The 22,699-nt window shown below is 37.7% G+C and overlaps 1 protein-coding gene and 1 long non-coding RNA gene across 2 annotated transcripts; both read right to left on the reverse strand.

The window, feature by feature from the left end:
* Positions 1-913: 913 nt before the first annotated feature.
* On the reverse strand, positions 914-16,940 carry LOC149651843 (uncharacterized). Its single transcript, XM_089848942.1, has 2 exons — positions 16,060-16,940; positions 914-1,325 (listed from the first exon to the last, which is right to left on the reverse strand). The coding sequence occupies exons 1-2, from the start codon at positions 16,169-16,171 to the stop codon at positions 1,105-1,107; spliced, it is 333 nt and encodes a 110-aa protein (XP_089705068.1). The 5' UTR covers positions 16,172-16,940; the 3' UTR covers positions 914-1,104.
* An 817-nt stretch (positions 16,941-17,757) lies between these two features.
* Positions 17,758-21,906, reverse strand: LOC149651844 (uncharacterized). The gene is made up of 2 exons (XR_016371357.1): positions 20,944-21,906; positions 17,758-17,965 (listed from the first exon to the last, which is right to left on the reverse strand). It is a non-coding gene; the product is annotated as an uncharacterized LOC149651844 (long non-coding RNA).
* Between the last annotated feature and the right edge of the window lie 793 nt (positions 21,907-22,699).

Genomic DNA, 22,699 nt, shown 5'->3' on the forward strand with positions numbered 1-22,699 from the left:
CGAGGCTTTGATATAGATGATGCAGTCGGTTTTTATCGCGCAACTATCAAGTATCCCGCCTTTGTGAATGGGCAGAAACAGTTATCTCCAAAAGATATGTCGAGGCAACCAGAAAACTAGCTAATGCGCGTATCCACGTGAAAAGGGTTATTGGACAACTTCGACAGAAATATACAATCCTACACACAAAACTGCCAGTGGAATTATTAAAACGCGCTGAAACTGAACAAGCGGCTACTATAGATAAAATAGCTACTGTCAGAAGGGAATAAGAGAGAAGGGACACACTTTATATCTCCATAATGCTTTACACTCGTAACAACAGTCTTACTAACCTCAAATCAACTACCTTTCACTGATTGGCTATCTAACTTCTGTCTTAGCTGTGACGTCAGATAAGAAGGTTGACGTATAAAAACTAGTTTTGTTAACAACTTTACATTGAAGGAGATAAAAATGGCCGAATTTCATGTTGATAAACGAAATCAAGCTGTGCAATTAATTTAGATGCACGGGAATTGAGATCAGATAATTTGAAGGTAATAAATAGATGAAAACGAATTATTCTGAATTAATATTAAAAAATAAAAATTAGTTTTAATAAAATACATACTTGAGGTTATAATTACACAAGAACGAAACATCGACAGCCCTAAGCCTTTGGAGAATGAAAATTTAGCAGACAAATGGGCCGATACCGCGGAGAACTTAAAGAACTATTTTTGCAGTAAATTGGTTAAAAGCTGTGCACTTGCGCAAAGTTTTCGCGGTTTTCTTAAGGTTGGTCGGACTCTCGTTACCATAGCAGGCTCTAATGTCTCCCTTCTCTCTTATTCCCTTCTGCTACTGTGTGTTGCGCTTTAACGAACCTGACCCCGTCAGTTGTACCAACTGAATAAATTGCAAATAAGAATTACAAGTAATTAGTTAATACTTTTTAATAACTCGTAAGACAAAAGTTAAAAATTATTGAACATTATAACGAGTGCATCAGTAAATTTTATCAGGTACCGCAAGTATTTTTTTTAATCACATCACAGTAGAATTGTAAAGCCATTTTCCATTACACATTAAAAAGAGTTAATCACGAAAGACAGTTTAATTTCATCTTATTACTCGAGTATTTTTTAAATTTAAATTAAAATTTAAGTTTAGAGGCGGATCAATCTCCTCTTGAGGGTCTTCTCTTTGATGGTTTAAATTGTTTTCTGGGTGCCCGCCATTGTGGTCTCGTTCACCCCGTCTTATTTCTCCTCCTTCGTAGTACACGTTCATCGTAATATGGCAATTATCCGAGATAGATATAAGTCTATCCATTTTGTTGACTAGATAATGAAAACTGTCTTTGTACACAAAGACGCGAAAAAGTAAGAGATAAGATTAGAAAATTAATTGTTTGAAGTAACAGATATTCAAATTTTCATTTTTGAAGACGTGATTATAAAACATCAATTATTTTAAAAAATTTCTTATCTTAGTTTTTTTCACCAAAATTCCTTAAGTAAAATATTTTATCCTTAAACATGTGCATCATTTTAGAAATAGAAAACGTATGCATTTTATTTTCTTTTTAAAATTTAGAGTTAGTTTGAGTATTCGGGCCTATAAGGAGAATAAAATGGACAGAAAATCGTTGATAGCAGACAAATTAAAAGGAGCATGGAAACTTATTCTAACGTGTTCGTTAATTTTAAAGTTTTCGAGGTTCCAAAAATTGACGTGTTGTATATCTCTCAAAAGATCACGATCAAGCTACAGATCCTTTTGACTATAATAACTACATCACAGTCAAAGGGCGAATGTAATTTTCGGTTCGCAATATCTTCAATTTTAAAATATAAAATTAAATTCTTCTAGCTCAATTTTTCAGATATCCGAGTATTTGAACTTCCTCGAAGCAAATGTTTCTAGAAAATAAACAGTAGTATCAAGGTAGTTTCTCTGCAATTTTTGTGAAAAAAACTAAGATAAGAAATTTTTTAAAATAATTGATGTTTTATAATCACGTCTTCAAAAATGAAAATTTGAATATCTGTTACTTCAAACAATTAATTTTCTAATCTTATCTCTTACTTTTTCGCGTCTTTGTGTACAAAGACAGTTTTCATTAATATCTGTCACTTCAGTCTTAATATGAATTAAAACTGTTTAGAAACTAGTATTTTAAAACTTATACTGAAAAAAAGGGGCTCCATTTTAGTCTTGTGGTGTTGCTCGTTTATTAGTTACCGCGTTTGAACTAACAAGGCCCTAACCATCTATTATAGAAGTATTAATCTTGATTGCTTCAACGCCCAGTCCAACTCAAATTGCCTTCCCGTCATGGATGCAATAATACAAATAGATTCCGAAGACCTAGGCTAAAAAATTATTACGTAGACCTGTGTATAAAAACAATCTATACACCTGTGCACAAACATATTCCATAGACCTGTGCTGGGTGACCACATTTCCTAAATTTTATAATTTTTCCTATTTTCGGATGTCTTCCTATTAGTTCCTATAATTTCGAAAATTTTCCTATATTGTCCTATTTTTTGAAATTGTAGATATTTTGTGCGCTCTCACTTTTGGTTTTGTTATATATCACTCAAAACAGAAATTTGACAGAAAGCAATGCCGATTTCCACTAGCTACTAGCAATCAGCCACCGTGGATTTACTATACAGGCTAACGCTTCTGTGATTCAGATATTCCGATCGTGTTTTAAGTTTAAGTTTAGTATTCCATGAGGTATGTAGCTAAAGCTATGGAGGCCTCTAAAAATATTTGTCACGGAAGTCTGTGATGTTTTAAAGTTATAGCATACGTTTCTAGGATTACGTTCCATAAGTATGACACTTCCTATATTTCGAAATGCTAGAGACTAGAGCACGGCTTTTTCTATCCATTATCCACAAATTGGTGGATAACCGATTATTTATATACTAAGTTGTGGATTATAATACGATTTAACATGTAAGTTCTGTGGATAATTTTCGAGTATGGATAAAGATAAAATAACGTGGATAATGGATAGATAATGCCGAGCTCTACTAGAGACTTAATGAGAGCTAGTTCGAGAACGACGCGAGAATTGACTACACGCGATTTTATACTCCATCTTCCTATTTAGTCTGTACTAAGCCTTTGACAGGGCCTCATCAGGCGTCGCTTTACGAGAATCTATGACGTTTCATTTACGTCACTTCGAGACAAGCTCTCAGTAACCAGTGACAAATTTATGTGACATATCTTACGAACTTATGGTTATAATTAAACCAAAGTTCCTATGTAAATCTTGTCTTATTACTTTCAAAGCATTTGCAACCTATATTTTGCTATTTTTTCAAGAGTAATTCTCTTGTCTTTTCCTGTTTTTTTAATTATACATCTATATCTATATAAATCAAAGTCCTGACTGACTGACAGACTGAATGATAATCATCGCCCAGCCCAAACCGCTGGCCCCAGAAGGCTGAAACTTTGGAGGAACGTTACTCGTAACTAGTAGGCGCGTACTAAGAAAGATTTTTCCAATCCGCCGCCATCTTAATAAATGGCGCCCAGAAATGTAAGAAATCTTCTCTTTGTTAGTCCGCGCGTTTCAACCGATTTCACCAATATTTAGTACACTGGATTCCATTAACCTATAGACGGGCTGAATGGTCTTTCGGGATCGATTTGTTGTCATCATTTTAAATGGCGGCCAGATATTTAAAATCCCTTCTTTATAGAATGTCTGCGTGTAAAGTAATAAAAAATGTCCCGACGAGCTGATGGGCGACGCCGAGTGCCTTCGCTCCTAGGATGCTACAAAAATATTAGTCGAATCAGTAAAATGTACCCATACTTGATGGAAGTTCTTACTACACTCAAGCGATGCCGCGGGTAACAGCTAGTCTCCTATAATTTCCTGTAAATCAATTGTAAATTTCCTATTTTCCTAAAACTATTACAAGGCTTTGTTGTGGTCACCCTGCCTGTGCACAAACATATTTCGTAGAGCTGTACACATACAGATACCATAGACTTGTGAAAACACATGTCATATAATTGTGTACAAACAGATCCCGTAGACTTGTGCACAAACAGATCCCTTAGAATTGAGCACACACTGATGCCATAGACTTACGCAAAAACAGATGTCATAAACTTGTGCAAAAAGAGATGTTTTATAACTGTACACAAAAAGATTACATGGACCTCTGCACAAAAACATTCCATACCCCTATGCTCAAAAATATGCTCAAGAATATCTCGTACACCAGTGCACAAAATTACTGCATATCTATTTGCACAAAAATATCCCGTATCCATTTGCAGAAAAATGTTCTTTAGACCTGTGCAGTGGCCTTTGCAAAAACAGATTCCTTAGGCCTCTGCACAAACCGATTCAGTAGGCCTATGCACAAAAACATTCCGTAGACCTGCGCACAAAAATATTCCGTAGACCTGTGCACAAAAATATTCCGTAGACCTGTGCACAAACAGATTCCGGAGACTTGTACACAAACGGAAGTCACAGGGTTGCGCACAAACAGATGTCAAAGACTGGCGCAAAAAATACATCATAGATTTCTCAAAAAGAGATGTCATGGATATGTGCACATCAGATTCCATGGACTAGTGCACAAACAAAAGTCTTAGACTTGTTTACAAACAGAAGTCATAGACCTGTTTACATAAAGATTCCATACCCATTTGCACAAAACAATTCCATACCCATTTGCACGAAACGATTCCATACCCATTTGCACAAAACTATTCCATAGACCTGTGCCCAAAGAGATTCCATAAATCTGTGCACAAAAAGATTCCCTAGACCTGTGCTCAAAAAAATATGCCGTAGGCCTGTGTACAAACAGATTCCGGACATCTGTTTACTGATTCCGTAGCCATGTGCACAAACAAATTCCGTAGACTTGTACACAAGTGGAAGTCACAGGCTTATGCCCAACAGATGTCAGAGACATGTTCAAACCAGATTCAATAGTTTTGAGCACAAACAGAAGTCATAGACCTGTGCACAAAAACATTCTATAGACTTGTGCACATCAAGTTTCCATAGACCTGTGCACAAAAGATTTCATGGAGATGTGTACTAAAGATTTCATGGAACTGTTGCACAAAACATTATATAGCCTTGTGCACATAAAGATTCCATAGACCTGTGTACATAAAGATTTCATACCCATGGCACAAAACTCTTCCATAACCATTTGCACAGAAATATTCCCCAGACCTGCGCACAAAGATATTTCATAAAACTGTGCACAAAAAGATTCCATTGACCTATGCACAAAATATTCTATTGGCTTTTGTATAAACATGTGACATAGACCTGTGTACAAAAATATTCCATGGACCTGTGCACAAAAACATGCCTTGGACCTGTTCAGAAACATTCCATACCCCTATATGCTCCAAAATATTCCACACCCATTTGCACAAACATTTTCCGTAGACCCGTGCACAAACAGATGCCGTAGACTAGCGCATAAACAGATTCCATAGATTTGCGCACAAATATATTACGTAGACTCGTGCACAAATAGATTCCACAGACTTGTACACAAACAGAAGTCACACGGTTTTGCACAATCCGATGTTATAGACTTGTGGACAAACAGATGTCATATGCTTGTTTAAAAAACTGATTTCATAGACTTGCTCAAAAAGAGATGTCATCGACATTTGCACAAAAGATTCCGTAGACTTTTGCACATAAAGATTCTTCAGACTTGTGCACAAACATATTTTGTAAACCTGTACACACACATATACCATAGACTTGTGCAAAAATAGATGTAAAATATTTGTGCAAAAATAGATGTCTAATATTTGTGCAAAAATAGATGACAAATATTTGTGCAAAAACACATCCCTTAGACTTTTGCACAAACTGATGCCATAGACTTGTGCACAATCATATGTCCTAGACCGGTGTACAAAACATTCTATAGATTTGTGCACAAACATGAGTCATATACCTGTAGCCAAAAAAATCCCCCTTACTTCTGCACAAAAACATTCCATATCCCTATGCTCAAAATTTTCCTTACCCATTTTCACAAAAATAACACTTTCACCTGTGCACAAAAATATCACGTACACCAGTGCACAAAAATATTCGGTATCCATTTTCACAAAAATATCACGTACACCTGTGCACAAAAATATTCGGTATCCATTTTCACCATAATATTCCGTACACCTGTGCACAAAAATATTCCAAATCCATTTTCACCATAATATTCCGTACACCTATTCACAAAAATATTCCGTACACCTATTCACAAAAATATTCCGTACACCTGTGAACAAAAACCGTTCGTACACCTGTGCACAAAAATATTCCGTACACCTATGCATAAAAATACTTCGTACACTTGTGCACAAATAGAAATCACAGGCTTGTGCACAAAGAAATGTAGACTCGCGCTAAAAGACATGTTATAGACATGTGCACATCAGATTCCATAGACAAACATTTTCAATACCCCTATGCTCAAAAAGATTTCAAACCCTTATGGTCAAAAAGATTCCATACCCATTTGCTCAAAAAGATTCCATACCCATTTGCTCAAAAAGATTCCATACCCATTTGCTCAAAAATAATCCGTAGACCCGTGCTCAAAAATATTCCGTAGACCCTTGCTCAGACAGAAGTCACTCGCGTGTGCACAAACAGATATCATAGACTTGTGAATAAACAGATGTCATAGACTTGTGAATAAACAGATGTCATAGACTTGTGAATAAACAGATGTCATAGACTTGTGAATAAACAGATGTTATAGACTTTTGCACAAAGAGATGATATAGACTTGTTTACACACAGGTGCTTTGACTTGTTCACACACAGGTGTTATAGACTTGTTCACAAGCAGGTGTTATAGAATTGCTCACAAACAGGTGTTATGGAATTGCTCACAAACAGGTGTTATAAACTTGTTCACAAACAGATGATTTAGACTTGTGCACAAACAGATGATTTAGACTTGTGCACAAACAGATGGAATAGACTTGTGCACAAACAGATGTTTTAGTCTTGTGTACAAACAGATGTTTTAGACTTGTGCATAAACAAATGTTATTGACTTGCGCGAAAAGAGATGTTATTGACTTGCGCGAAAAGAGATGTCATAGAAATGAGCAAATCAGATTCCATAGACCTGTGCACAAACAGAAGTCGTAGACCTGTGCACAAACAGAAGTCGTAGACCTGTGCACAAACAGAAGTCATAGACCTGTGCAATTAAGATTTTTCACTTGGGCACATAAAGATTCTTTAGACTTGTGTGCATATAAAGATTCTTCAGACTTGTGTGCACATAAAGATTCTTCAAACTTGTGCACATAAAGATTCTTCAAACTTGTGCACATAAAGATTCTTCAAACTTGTGCACATAAAGATTCTTCAAACTTGTGCACATAAATATACCATAGACCCATGAACAAAAAATTCCATAGACCTGTGCACAGAAGATCCCATACTCCTATACTCAAAAGGATTCCATGCAGATTTGCACAAAAACATTCCGTAGACCCGTGTAAAACAATATTCCATAGGCCTGTGCACGAAAAGATTCCATAGACCTGGAAAAAAAATATTCCACTGACCTGTGCACAAAAAGATTGCAAAGGCCTCTGCACAAAGAGATTTTATACCCTTTTGCACAAACATATTCTGTAGGTCTGAGCTTAAACAGATTCCGTAGACTAGTACACGTAGGCCTAGATGTTATAGTTTAGACTCGTGTAAAAATTTAATTACCTATAATTGGTAATTATCTTTATTTGTTTATTTTGTTTAATTATCTTTATTTGTTTATTTTGTTTAATTATCTTTAATTGCTGATATTTTTTAATTAAGTTTAATCTGTACTTCGCAACTAAATTAGTTGGACGCGCAAAAGTTATAATGACAATTAAGCTAGCTAATTGCCATACCAATTTGATTATCCGCAGTAAAACGACGTAAGTCCTAGAATGACTTTCTTTATTACTTAACACAAGCAAAAAAGTCTCAAGTTCCACAGTTTAAAGGTAAACCACGTAATTCGGAGCAGGTACTTAAAACTTTTAAAAACAATACTTAAACTTTGTTTTTCTTAATGAAACAAAAACTGGCGCCCACTTTAAAAATGGGGCTTTCATTTAAGACCGTTTTCAAATCTATCAAACGTATAGTTATTTTTGTAAGGGTAGTTACAAAATGGGTAAGTTTGGAAAATTTCCCATGTTATTTCTATGGAGATTCTCTAGTTTTTCGCCAAAATCTGTGATTAATTTTATGGAAATGAAAACCACCCTTAGCATTTTTATGCTTTATAAAATGAACTATTGGATGGATCATCTTGAAATTTTTACCACATATTAAGGGCCCGGAATTTAGTTCAGTAAAAAAATTTCAAAACAATAAACTTAATACGAAAAAAGTTACAACCAATCCAAAAACCTTCCTTATACATTAGAGCCGTCATCAGGCCTTATCTAAGGGAGCTACCGCTCCCTTAGAATTTTGGTATTAACCTTTGTTTTACTTATGGTAAATTTCATCCTGTATTGCTTACAGACTAGGAGGATTCATACCATTTACATAAGGAGGCCTGATTTTAGACTCATTCAGTGAGTCAGGCCTCCTTGCGTAACACCTTAAGCCTGGCCTCCCGTGTAAATGGTATGAATCCTCCTAGTCTGTAAACTATGTATAAACTGAGGCTGCACTATAACTTTAAATTTTAGGCGGTGCAAAAATTGGAAAAATTAGGGTGCCATAGAGGGTAGAGAATGGAATTGGCACGGAGCTGTATTGTAGAAGGAGTAGAGACTAGGCCTCTAGGGCCTAGACATAAGCGTACTAGTGCTCCGCGCACAATTTTCGCGCATACCGAGCCAATGTAAACAATCTCTGACGTCACGTGTTTTAAAGAAGGCGTCCGTTTTCTTCTTTCCCGGCTTAATTCTTTGAATATTTTCCATATTATAGTTAATATAAATAGAAATAATAGTAAAAATAAAAATTTAAATAAGATTTGCAAACGCTTGAGAAACTCCCCTCACCCGGACTCAATACACAAAAGACCGAGGCTTAACTCTCCTGAACGTTCGTAGCTCGCGGCCATCTTTATTGTTTACATTGGCTCGCCTAGGTTTGGAGGGAGGGTCAAAATTCATACCCCCTTTTTATGGACAAATAAGGTCTAGCTTTTTTTAATAGAGGGGAAGCTACGAGTCTCTACTCCTTCTACAATACAGCTCCGTGGAATTGGCTAGACCGAGCATGGATAACTCATAAGTTCATTTGATATGTTCAACATAAGTTTGCAATTGGAGATTGTCATGAAGTGGCCAAAACTGGACAATAACAGTAAACACTGATTTAAATAGAGATTGAACTTACATGGTAGCAGCAACCGTAAAATGCACAGAATAGTTCTTTTACACAAACTAGCTAAGTCTAATCCTAAGAATGCGCGTGCTGAAATACAATATCAGTTGTCAGCACGCGCAAAGCTATAGAGCTAGTTCAGAGGGGGTAATGGCTACGCCACCAATGCTATTTGCCCATTGTAACAGATACATAGAAATATCTGGGAACTGAACCCTTGGCCATTCTGATGCTTCACTAGTATAATTATCAAGTTTCTCTCAAGTAAGGATCGAAACCAACAAACTTTAGGAACTTTTTTTCATAAATTAGTTTGTCTTCATCAAGAAGCGAATCGAAATAGCCTTTCAAAAATTGTTTTGGCGTTTTAGAACTCATTTTTAAACTAATGTTCAGTCATTCTATAGAGCGGTGGCGCCATAGGATCTCTATGGGTGGCGCTAAGGTGTGGTGAAACGTCATAGCGAGACGTGAGGGGGGAGTGAAACAGCGTGCTGCCATCTATAATGCCAGAGTAAACGTCAATAAGTTTTGGGTAACCATCTAGGGAGCGCTAGCTTAAGCCAGGGATAGATAGACTTTTTTAAGACGGAATGGGTAACAGGATTATTCGGGTGCGCGTCCAAGTCCACGACCCCCTTACCCGTGACAGAGAGAATTTAGAAGGGGAGTGGAAGGCCCCCCTTTGACTCTATTAAACGTGATGACGCCCAAACAAGATGTCGCGTTGAGCTTTTTGGGGTAGGCTAGTTTCCGGTCACGTGTTCTAAAATCTATCTATTACAAACGCATCATACCGGAAATCGACCTGCCTAGATAACGTTTAGCAGACGACGTTGCGCTACATTCCAAACCACCCCTTCCACTCCCCTTCTAAATTCTCTCTGCCCGTGACGGAGGGATATAAAAGAAGAGGCGGGTCTTATTTTCGTTATGGCGTTGTATGTTGTTGTGTTATGAACTTTAACACCTTTAGATTTGTATAAAAACGTAAACTTTATTGCATTATTTATGCGCGTCTGTATTTGCCTCTACGGGACTTAAAGTAACAACTACAAAGATAATGGGAGGGTACGATATTTATATACTTCTTATCTGTAGACTTTAACCCCTATTAAGCGGGCTGACCATAAGCTGATAACACATCCTCTCCCATAAGTTAAATTCCTACATTACAATTCAATATTTACAACTACTTTACAGTAATGATTTTAGCTAATTAATTACAAATTAAGTCTATCAGTTTGTTTCACTTGGCGACCACTTCTGGTGCGTATTATTGCTGTGTGTTCGTTACTCCTGGCATCCGGAACTCTTGCAGGGTCAAGTTCTTCATTCTGACTAGTTGATGGTTCGGTTGGTAGATTATTCGTCAATGGATCTGCAGGCCTGATACTCTCCTGCACCCAAAAAATAAGTGACGGAAGTGACTAAAAATTTTAAAAAAAGTGACTAAAAAGTGACTTAAATAAAAACATTTTAAGGTTGAAAAACTGCCCTACAGGGGTCCTAACATATGTAGAACGTAACACTTAATCTTTAAGTTAATGTTATGTAAAACATTCTGTCCAGACTCCACAGTTCCAGACAATCACTACTAGCCAGCGTTGCCCTTATGAAAATTCCAAAATTAAAAAAAAAAAGCGGTACAACGTATGTGGGTGGCCAGGTGATCTGATTCACTTTGTATTTATACTCGGGGTGTGCGAATAGCACTTTTTGGGTATCAAACCGGTTACCGTATACCAAAAAGTTTTCCTTATCAAATACCGAATCGAATAGTTTATTCCAAATCAAATACCGAATAGTTAGGCCTAAAAGATTAATCGCGACTAGTTAAGTCTAGTATTTGCGAATAGTTAACCCTAATACTCGTGAATATTAGGCTTAACTATTTGCGATTAATCGGTTAGTAACCCTAATATTCGCAAGGAGAAAAACATTTTGAAGCTCCTATCCTAATTGGTATATCTGAAAATTTCCTAGGCACTTGCTGGTAGTTTTTGATGGGAGACAAATAAAATTGGGACAGGAGCGAGATCTCTACGGCTCCCAGAAAACAATTTGGTTTAGTTAAGTACAGTTCCAACAAAACAAAAACTTAAGTCTAAGGAAAGGAACTGTGCCTTTTTTGTGTTTAGAACTTTAGACGATTGAAATATACTAAGTTGTTAGCAAAGATTTAGAATTCAAATATCAAAATACTGAAAATTTCAAAAAAGTGACAAATAGTGACTCATTTCAGAAAAAAAGTGACTTTAGTGACTAATTTCAGAAAAAGTGACTTTTAGTGACTGAATTTAAAAAAAGTGACTTTTAGTGACAAAAGTGACTCAGTATCAGGCCTGGTCATCTGGAATTGAATTCTGATCGCCGACTATCGTTGGTTCTGTATTAGTAGCTTCCGTTGAGATGGTTGGTTCTGTATTGGTAGCTTCCGTTGAGATGGTCGGTGCAACAGGATACTGAACAGCGTGGTTTAGGCACATCTCTTTAACTCCAGTGGGATGTAGTATGTGACGGGTACCATCCTCTGGTTCTTTTGGCATTGGTACCAAGTGAAATCGATTTCTTCTTAGCAAACCATTGGGCGTTTGGATTAGGTATGATCGGGGCTCAGACGTTTGGTCTTGTATGGTCCCTTGTACTCTTAGATTTGTGACCCACACTCTCTCTCCTCTCGAAAGTGATTGCAATGGTTTCACCCGGTGACGGCGATCATAGTCTTCCTTCTGTCTCTGCCTACGTTTCTCTTCACGTTTGAGGACAATATGAAACGGCGGTATTTGTGGCAACAGCTCCTTGTTCGATGTGGGTAGGGTTGTTCGGAGTTTTCTGCCCATCAATAATTCCGCTGGACTATATCCGTTGGCTAACGGTGTCGACCGATATGCTAGAAGTGCCAAATTCGGGTCCTTGCTCTTTTTCAAGGTCTGCTTTATGATTTTCACGGCTGCTTCTACAAATCCGTTACTTTGCGGGAAATTCGGGCTTGACGTCACGTGCTTGAATCCAAATTCCCTTGCGAAAGCGGTGAAAGTTGATAGTAGTTTATTTTGAAATTGTGGTCCGTTGTCGCTCCTGACTTGCTCGGGGATTCCATGCGTGGCGAATATTGATTTCACGTGATTGATGATAGCAGCTGATGTTAAGTCATTGAGCTTTCGAACTTCGAAATAGCGAGAGTAGAAGTCTGTTACCAAGAGATACCACTGTTTCTCTAGGTAGAAAAGGTCCATTGCCACTATTTGCCAGGGACGGTCTGGGAATTCGCTCGGAGAGAGTGGTTCATGTCGGTTTGTGATTTCTTTCGTGCATGCTGTACATTTCTTTACAGTTTCATCTATTTGCTTCGACAGTCCTGGCCACCAAACTGTAGATCTTGCTCTAGCTCGACATTTTGTTATGCCCTGATGGCCCTCGTGTATTCTATCCAAAACGTCGTGTTGCATTTCGCTTGGTATTATTATTCTGGATCCTTTCATCAGAATATCTTGCTGGACGGAGATCTCATCACGGTATGGATAATATTTAGTGAGCTCTTGTTTTAGTTCCCTCGGTTTTGGCCAACTCGATTCCGAATACTTCGTCAACGTTTTGCAGGTATCGTCTTGCTTTTGTGCTCTCCAGACTTCAGCCAATCTTTCGTCAGATACAGGAATGGAAGCCGTAACCAACTGAATATGTGCTGCGATTTCTTCTTCTAGCTCAGCATTACCGGTTTCTGGTAACGGGCCTCTTGATAAGACATCTGCTATGATTAAGTCTTTTCCTGGCGTATAATAAACAGTATAGTCATATCGCATTAGACGGATACGTAGTCGTTGTAGTCTAGGTGACAGGTCGTCAAGTGCCTTGGTTTGCATTATGGCTACGAGTGGCTTATGATCGGTCTCGATCAAAATCTGAAGTCCCAAGATGTAATCTTGAAATCGCTCGCAGGCCCATGCCATGGCTAAGGCCTCCTTCTCTATTTGGGCGTACCGTACCTCCGCTGGACTTAACGTCTTGGAAGCGTAGGCGACGACCTTCAATTGCTTGTTATCTTGTTCTTGACGGAGAACGGCGCCGATGCCATATGATGATGCGTCCGCTGATACTATGGTTTTCAGTTTTGGATCATACAGTGACAACACAGGCTTCGATGCGAGGATGGTCTTAACTTCCTGGTAGGCGTTAGATTGAGAGACGCCCCAAAACCAGCTATTCTTCGTGCTTAAAAGTGCATTTAATGGTTGAATGATGTCGGCCATCCTTGGGATGAACTTCCCCAAATAGTTTGCAAGACCTAGGAATCTTCTTAGCTCCGTGGGATCCTTCGGTTCCGGAAAATTCGTAATTGCTTGAACCTTTTCCTCGTCCGGGCTGATTCCATTTTTGTCGATAACATGACCCACAAACTTGATACGATTTACAGAGAATTGGCATTTCTTCAAATTCAACGTGACGCCTGAGTTTTGCAGTCGTCCTAATACAGCACGAAGGTTTGTGTCATGGTCTTCCTGTCCTTTTCCAAAAGGTAAAATGTCGTCCAGTAGCGCAATTGGCACTCTTCTTGGGGTAGTTAATGCGAATGGAACAGCATTTGGTACCAACTAAATCTTGTAAGATGTTTTCATCTTTCCCAGGCCGTTGAAAAGTGCTGGGAATTCCTTGACGGGATTCACCGTTGATCTTGTCTCTGTTCCGATATCTTCAATTATTTGGATCAGTCTGAGATCCTCGCTTGCCGTTAACCCCAACAATGGAAGTTGTAGTTTCTCGATAACGTAGAGATATTCATCGATTCTTACACCGTGGTATTCCAGCTGAACTTGGATTCTGCCTTCCGTTTTCAACCGTGATCTTCCCGGTCCATACAGCCTTTTGTCTGATGGTAAGAGCGTCATCTCAGTTTTTCTTGGTTCATACCAGTCCCAAGGTATGGCAGAAACTTCTGCTCCGGTATCCACTTTAAATTTGACCAACTCGCCGTTTACTTTGACTGGTACTATCCATTTCTTGTCCCGTTCCTCTGATATTGAATGGATGTATGCGTCTTCTTGCTGCATAATCTTGCTAGCTGAGTTGTCTTCCTCACGAAATAGACTTTCCAGGTTGATATCCAACTCGTGGATTTCCATGTCGTCTACGGAAATGGCTCCTAGGAAGACATCTTCCATCTCGACTTGGTTAATAGTGGTTTTTCGGCAGTACTTCGCAAAATGTCCAACGGCGTGACATTCGTGGCATTTGCTGCTCTTCGCTGGACACTTGTCTCGGGAATGACTTGCTTGGCTGCCGCAACGAGGACATCCTTTACTGTTCTTCGTTGTGTTGAACGGTGGTTGCTTCTTCGTTATGTTGTCGTATGTGCGCTTCTTACGGTTTTTCCAATCCGACTTCTAGCTGCACGCACTTGCGCGTTTGTTGTTCGGTTGGGTTCCAATTCGGTCTACTTGGCTAGCTGGTTTGACTCCATTTAAATCCAGCTGTTCCCGTTTCCGATCCTCAGCGCTTCTGACCGTCTGTATAGCTTGGTCTAGTGTTAGCTTCGGGTCGTCTTGTAGCCGCTCTGATAAGTGTTTGTTGTGTATTCCAACGACGATTCGGTCTCTTATCAGTTCGTCCCGTAGAATACCGTACTCGCAATGTTCGGATACAGCGTATACTGCGGTAATAAATTCATCCGCCGTCTCACCTTCTCGTTGTGTCCTTGTATTGAATCTTGCCCTCTCGTAAATGGTGTTTCTGCGTATTACGAAGTGTTTATCAAACTTGTCCAATACTACAGAGTATGTCTTCTTTTCCGCAGCCGTCAGTGTGAACGAAAGAAATATGTCATCTGCTTGATCTCCCATGAGATAAATTAACGCGTTGACCTGTTCTTCCTCCCCTTTTGAACTGAGACCAGAGGCATTACGGAAACGTTCGAAACGGCGGCTCCATTTTGGCCACTCGCTCGGGCAAGCAAAGGTGAAAGGATCCGGGGTTGAGACTTGAAACACGGGCGCAGAGGCTGGCACAGCGGTCATGTTGAGTTGTTTTTCTGTTTAAGTAGCAATAGGTAAGCGTTACAGTCTAGCGTCCGCAAACACGATGATAGAAACTGGACCGCGACGGCACGAAACGCGTTACCGATACTCTGAGAAAACGAAAATTTAAAAAACTACGCGGTTATAGAGCGCTCGCGAAAGTTTCTTCTGACACCATGTTGTGTTATGAACTTTAACACCTTTAGATTTGTATAAAAACGTAAACTTTATTGCATTATTTATGCGCGTCTGTATTTGCCTCTACGGGACTTAAAGTAACAACTACAAAGATAATGGGAGGGTACGATATTTATATACTTCTTATCTGTAGACTTATAAACGTCGTCTGCCCCTTCGTCTGCCAAGTTGGAATGGGCTCGGATTGTAATTTTAGAAAGAACATTGTTGAAAAATGGAAGTTACGCAAGACATAGGGCTTGCAAGTGAAAAAAAACGGGGAAGACCCAAGAAAATTAAAAGTGAGTTAGAATCGAGTAAAAGTCCTCATAGATATTACAGCACGAACAGGTTTTAACCAAACACTTAGCTCACAAAACTCCTGCCCATTCACTAAGCCTTGGTTAACTTCATCAAATTCGTTTACAAAATCATGAGGATATTAGACATGATTGGCTTAAGAAAGAATTAGCGAACACTTTTCACCCTTACAGATGTACTCCAAATCCAAAACACCGGCACCAAATTCACTAACTACCTTCTTAATTGCTATTAAAAACAATTCCCGAATAATTACCGGACCCTCGCATTTAGACGGCTCCATTTTGAGCCCCTGTGAAGACGCTTATCTGTACAACCATAGTCCACTCGATTCGCGCTCTATAGCTATAGCGCGAGCAGCTTGCGTCGTGACGCGCGTGATCGAGTGGGCTATGGTACAACGCAAGAGGGGTCGTAGTCATAGCGACAGAGGTAAACAGGAATTACGTATTTTTGGCCCTCCTTGTCAGCAACGTCACCAATACGTAGGTTTAGTGAGCCAATAAGATAATTTAATTTTTTGGATACGTGTTGAAGGAAGGGGCTATATACTCGTCTATGAGTCGGACTGAAGTAAAGGCCAAACATTGTTTATTCCGTCTTAAAAAAGTCTATCTATCCCTGCTTAAGCCTTATAATGTCGCGTAAACATAGACGTTGTTGTGTTAAAAATTGCAAAATAGGGAAAAATAAACTAGAAGAAGTAAGTTTTTTCAGAATACCGAAAGTTATTGAAAGCCAGGGTGAAAAAACATTTAAGCTTTCGCGGGAAAGACATAATCTTTGGCTTAGAAGGCTAAGGCTTAACAGTATAGATGTTCAAAATTCAGATAAACGAGTTTGCTCAAGACATTTTATCACAGGTTGGTCATTTTTTAATTAAGTGTTTTATACATGGATGAAGGATGCGCGTGAAAACCATTCGACGTTCTACAGGATGTGCAACTCCCTATACTAAAAAGTAGAGTGGGATATAGACCGAGTGGGGAAAGGTGAAGCCCCGCCCATTGACATGCGCGGTAACCACTGGATGTTTTACTTCCAACAGTAACACGTAGATGGCGGGAAAATCTACACTTTGGCGCGAAATTTAAAATGCTTCCTTTTACAACATTGGTGTTGATATAGATAATATTAGTTCAAATCTTAATAAAAAGGTGAATATTTGTGTTAAAATATAGATTGTAAAATATATTTCCCACCATGTTTTAAACACAACATACACATTGTCTATTGCTAAATAATAAAGGATTTACATGGATTATTATTAATCTCGACGTTAAGAAAAATGGTTAAAATTATTTGTAGACCGAGCGATGATGCCTAAATTGGAAAATACCTGCACTTTTGTTTTTGCAAGATCATGTCTTGTTTTTCAATGAAAGACTAATAGTTTTCTGATAGCTATTTTGTTTCAAGGCTCATTTTTCTCTGAATTTTTGCAGTTAATTCCAGGATGAAGAGAGTAGTTTTGCAAAGTGCGGTGCTTGAAGTCAATTTAGCTACCAAAAACGTTAATAATCACGATAATGAAACAGACAGAATGTATGTTAAACTTGTTTTGTTATTGTCTTAACTTTGCATTAATATAGCCGAAGCAAAACAAGTTTAAAATACATTCATTCTATTTCATAATCGTGATTATTTACAAGTAACTTCAAGTGCCGTACTTTACAAAGACTTCGCTCTTCATCCCGGAATTAACCTCAATTAATCACAAAAACAACCCTGATAACAAACAAGCAAGATATGTTATTAAATCTAATTTTATTATACATTTCCGCTGTTCATTCTTTTTTTCATCATAGGAGCTTCGATTGATCTGCATTTGAGAGTTTCTTTATTATTTCTACCAAAGAAATTCAGAGAAAAATTATAATTGAATGTTTATTGTGTATGAAAAAGAATTGTAAAATAACTCACGATATTATAAACTTGGTACACACACATTTTCAATACAAAATATCAAGAGAATAACGCATAAATTAAATAGTCACGCGTACAAATTTAAATTGGAAAAAAAGAAAGTAGTAAATCAGTGATTTTTTTCTCTCTCTTCTTTTAACGTTTAGTAGGCCTAACATCGAGGGGGAAACCACTAAGAAAATTTTGTACACCTGATTTCAGATTTCAAATGACTTCAATTGAACTATCAAAGACTTCATTCGACTTCAAAGACTTCACTAACTGTATTTGATTTCAGATGACTTCAATAAAATTTATAAAGACTTCAAGGGACTTCAATACAATTTATAAAGACTTCAAGTGACTTCAATACAATTTATAAAGACTTCAAGTGACTTCAATACAATTTATGAAGACTTCAAGTGACTTCAATATAATTTAGAGACTTCAAGTGACTTCATTACATTTTATAGACTTCAAGTGACTTCATTACATTTTATAGACTTCAAGTGACTTCATTACATTTTATAGACTTCAAGTGACTTCATTACATTTTATAGACTTCAAGTGACTTCAATAAAATTTGTAAAGACTTCAAGTGACTTCAATAGAATTTGTAAAGACTTCAAGTGACTTCAACATAATTTAAAGACTTCAAGTGACTTCAATGGAATTTATAGACTAAAGCCGATTTCTATTTTTTTCTCAATTTAAATTGTAATAATTAAAAAATATCTATGTACTTCGCTATTAAGTACTAAGGTTCAGAGCAACCGAAAGCAATTATCTATGCAGAATTATATCAAGAATTAATTTACTATAAGAATGCCTAAGTCACTAGATTTTACGCTTCTACTCTTACGCCGGTGTTAGTGGACAAGTAAGCCCCACCCCTTTCATGTCCCTCATTGCTCTGCGCTTTCCTATTGGATCCCGCGGGGATAGGTCATACAGACGCGATTGACGTATTCCGAATAGAGAAAGAAAACGTCTAGCAAAGTAAGCAGAAAATGGAGGCTGCCAGCGGTGCTGAAACGGTTAGGGAATAGTTTTTAATTGCCATTAACAAGTTAGTTAAAGGTTTTGAACCTAACTTAATGGATTTTGAATACTTGTCTCTACGTGAAAATCGTTCGTTCTATAATTGTTTCTAAATCGAATCAAGTGTACTATACTTATGATTTCGTGAGTTCCAAAAACCAAACCAAGGCTTAACGAGAAGGTAAAAGAGATAGATGGTGGAAAACATAGAGTAAGATAAAATATTAAGTCCCGCCTTCTTTTCCAGCCTCCCCCCACCCATGAGGGGGGATTGTCGACTATCACGCGCGCACCGGACGCCTTTTTAGGCCTTCTTATAGTAAATTCCTTCTTGATTATATGGCGCAGATACAATGAGGGACATGAAAGGGGTGGGGCTTACTTGTCCACTAACACCGGCGTAAGAGTAGAAGCGTAAAATCTAGTGACTTAGGCATTCTTATAGTAAATTAATTCTTGCCCGGATAGTATACTGATCCATTTGATCGTCGCTTATGTCTCAAGAATTCTGCGACGTTCCACGCGGGAAAATATGATCACGTGATCGGCCGCTATTTACGGAAAGAAGTTTTTGTCGTGGCATAGCTAACTCAATCACGCCAGTGAGCGCTTGGGCAGTAGTTTTTGCAAGGGGTCGGTCATTCATGAAATCCCGTACGCTACCCGCGAAATCCAACTTAAAAAATCTCAAAAAAAAAAATCCGAAATCAATAAAGAAATAACAAAACAGTAAAGAAATCACAAAATCAGTAGAGAAATCACAAAATCAGTAAAGATACCACAAAATCAACAAAGAAATCACAAAATCAGTAACGAAATCGCGAAATCCATTACAAAATTCACGAAATCCAAACTCAAAAGAAATCACAAAATCCAACGAAATCAATTGAAATATCCCAAAATCTGCCGAAATCATGGAAAAAATCCGAGGAAATCACGGGAAAAATTGCAAAATCCGTTGGATTTTATCGAATTTTGAAATCAAAAAATCCGACGAAATCAAACGAAATCCGAAGAAATCAAATTTGGATTTCGAAATCCCGTACACTTTTTCCAAAACGTCCGACCCCTCAGGTTTTTGAAACTGATTATCGTCTGATTCATACTCGAATTCATAGTTCAGAGAACTAGAAGACACAATTTTTAAATTGGCTGCTTGTATGCTGTATTTCGAAGGATCCCAATTTAGTTAAATAGTAGTTTAAATTAAGCCAATTAAACTTCGCCACAAACAAAAATATATCGTTTTTACGAATATTCTTTGAAAACGGAATGATTAGCAGCCGACATTAAGTCCAAAAAGGAAAAAATTCTGGGGAGGAGTGTCTGGCACAAGAGTCTGGTAGCATTGCACCTACGAAAACGGCCGAAAATTGAGGGATCAAGACCAACCCCCCCCCCCCTGTTTGACTGGAAAATTTATAGGACATTGTCCACTGTAAAGTGCAGAAATAGTATCACATCTCCAAGGTCAGGCTATCAAAACTTCCAAAATTTTATTGGTCAAACTGTCCAGTGACCCCCTTAGTTTTCAACAAAATTATGGCACATTTTAAAATTCCAGTGTCCTGTGCTTATTTCCGGCCCTGATCAAGACTATTGAAAATAAAATTTGAAGAAAAGGAAATTTCCACTTATGAAAGACGGAATTTCAATAGACTTCAAGGGATTTTTCTACCACTTCATTTGACTTCAAGAGATTTCCAACGGACTTCGTATGACTTCTAAGAGACTTCAAGAGATTTCCGAGAGACTTCAAGAGATTTCCAAGAGACTTCAAGAGATTTCCAAGAGACTTCAAGAGATTTCCAAGAGACTTAAAGAGATTTCAAAGGGACTTCGTATGACTTCTCTTGACTTCAGAGAGACTTCAAGAGATTTCAAAGGGATTTCGTATGACTTCAAGAGACTTCCGAGAGACTTCGACTGACTTCAAGCGATTTCCAAGGGACTTCGCATGACTTCAAGGGATTCTCTAGGGACTTCCTAAGACTTCCGAGATTTCAACTAAACTTTGCGATTTATAGAGACTTCAAAAACAATTTATGGACTTCAATTGTGATTTCAAAAATTTTGTACACCTGATTTCACAAGTGGTTTCCCCCTCGCCTAACATTCAATAAGTTGCAGTCGAATTATTTTATGTACATCAGATAAGTTGTTCGAGTAAAGATCAAAAACTCTAGTTAAGGAATTGCATTTGCATCTTAATTGTTATACTGCGATTGTAAAATGTATTTTGGGCTGCGCAAATGTTTAGGAACAGAAAAATTAAGAGCATTTAATAGAGTCGAGAGCGGACGAATGTTAAGAACTAACTTGCGAATAAAAGTAACATGATTCGGTCATTAAATTTGAGGAGATCAAGGATTGTCAATAATAGTCCATAATTCTAGGAGAGCGATAGCTCTCTTAGATAAGACTTCACACCGACTTTAATGTATAAGGATGGTTTTTTGATTGGTTATAACTTTTTTTGTATCGTATTAACTGCTTTGAAAAAATTCCACAGAACTACAATTCGGGCCCTCAATATGTGGTTAAAATTTCAAAAAGATCCACTAATTAGTTTATTTTATAAAAAATAAAGTTGCTAAGGGTGGTTTTCATTTGCATAAATTTGTCAGTGTTTTTGGTGAAAAAGTAAAATTTTCCCATAGAAATAACATGGAGTTTTTTTCAAATTTAGCCATTTTGTGGCCACCCTTTTGAAATGAAATATTCGTTTGTTACGTTTGGGAACGGTTTTATATCAAAATTTAAACCTTTTTCTAGGACCATTTTTAAGGTTTTTGAGAAAAATTAATTTTAAGTATGTTTAATTTTAAATTTTAAAAACTACCCCAATCTGCGATATTTTAGCATAGATAATAGTCAGTTTATGATGTTAGCACGGTTAAGGCTATTTGGTCCAATTTTCGTAGTGGTAAAAAAACAAGAGAACCTAAGCTTGTGTTAGCTAACAAGTTAAGTTGGAAAAGTACCCCACACATATATATTAAGTTAACAAGATTACCTGCGACTGTTAATTAAGCAAGAAAAACATGGCGTTTGAGCTCTTGTAGGTGCTTTGCCCGGGTGCTTGTAGGTACTTGTGGGTGCTTGTAGGTACTTGTGGGTGCTTGTAGGTGCTTGTAGGTACTTGTAGGTACTTGTGGGTACTTGTGGGTACTTGTGGGTGCTTGTGGGTACTTGTGGGTACTTGTGGGTGCTTGTGGGTACTTGTGGGTACTTGTGGGTGCTTGTAGGTACTTGTGGGTGCTTGTGGGTGCTTGTGGGTACTTGTGGGTACTTGTGGTTACTTGTGGGGACTTGTCAGGGCCGGATTTACAATATTTTGGGCCCTAGGCAAGGCGTTAGTTCCGGGCCCCCAGCCCCCCAACAGACCACAGTTTAAAAGAATCTAAGAGACATACTGCTTTTTATATTTTTAATTGACTTAACACTTAACTGCATATTTAAATTTCTTTTTGAACTCAATAGTTAAATTCCTTTCTTTCTAACATAAGAAATTTATAAATTATCTGTTCATAGTCTATGAAGTCTTTTAGTAAATCCTTTTCAATATATATCAAAGATAAAGAACTTAATTTTTCCTGGGCTGATGTGGTTCTTAAGTTTTTCACTCTTTTTAAAGCTGAAAAGGATCTCTCGCCTCTTGCATTGCAAACACAAGTAAATTCTCAAAACAATTTCTAAGTTTGGAAAAGTTGAAATGATATTATTGGTACGAATGAAGGAATCAAAGAATTCAGGGTTTTTGCTTTCTCCATTCTTCACGAAATGCTTGAAATGTAGCAGTTCGTTTTCAATCTCTTCAAAATTTAAATCATTGCAATACGGTTCTGCCAATTCTTGGAAAGCT

The sequence above is a fragment of the Phalangium opilio genome, unplaced genomic scaffold (assembly GCF_054372755.1).
Source record: "Phalangium opilio isolate 3A_F unplaced genomic scaffold, DU_Popi_V2 ptg000082l_1, whole genome shotgun sequence".
Classification (NCBI taxonomy): domain Eukaryota; kingdom Metazoa; phylum Arthropoda; class Arachnida; order Opiliones; family Phalangiidae; genus Phalangium; species Phalangium opilio.

What these genes read in the sequence shown, in the direction of transcription:
- LOC149651843 (XM_089848942.1), bottom strand. Translation starts at nt 16,171, where the DNA reads ATGGAGCCGTCTAAATGCGAGGGTCCGGTAATTATTCGGGAATTGTTT. An exon ending in TTTGGATTTGGAGTACATCT is followed by an intron (nt 1,326 to 16,059) that starts GTAAGGGTGAAA and finishes TTCATTATCTAG; the next exon opens with TCAACAAAATGGATAGACTT.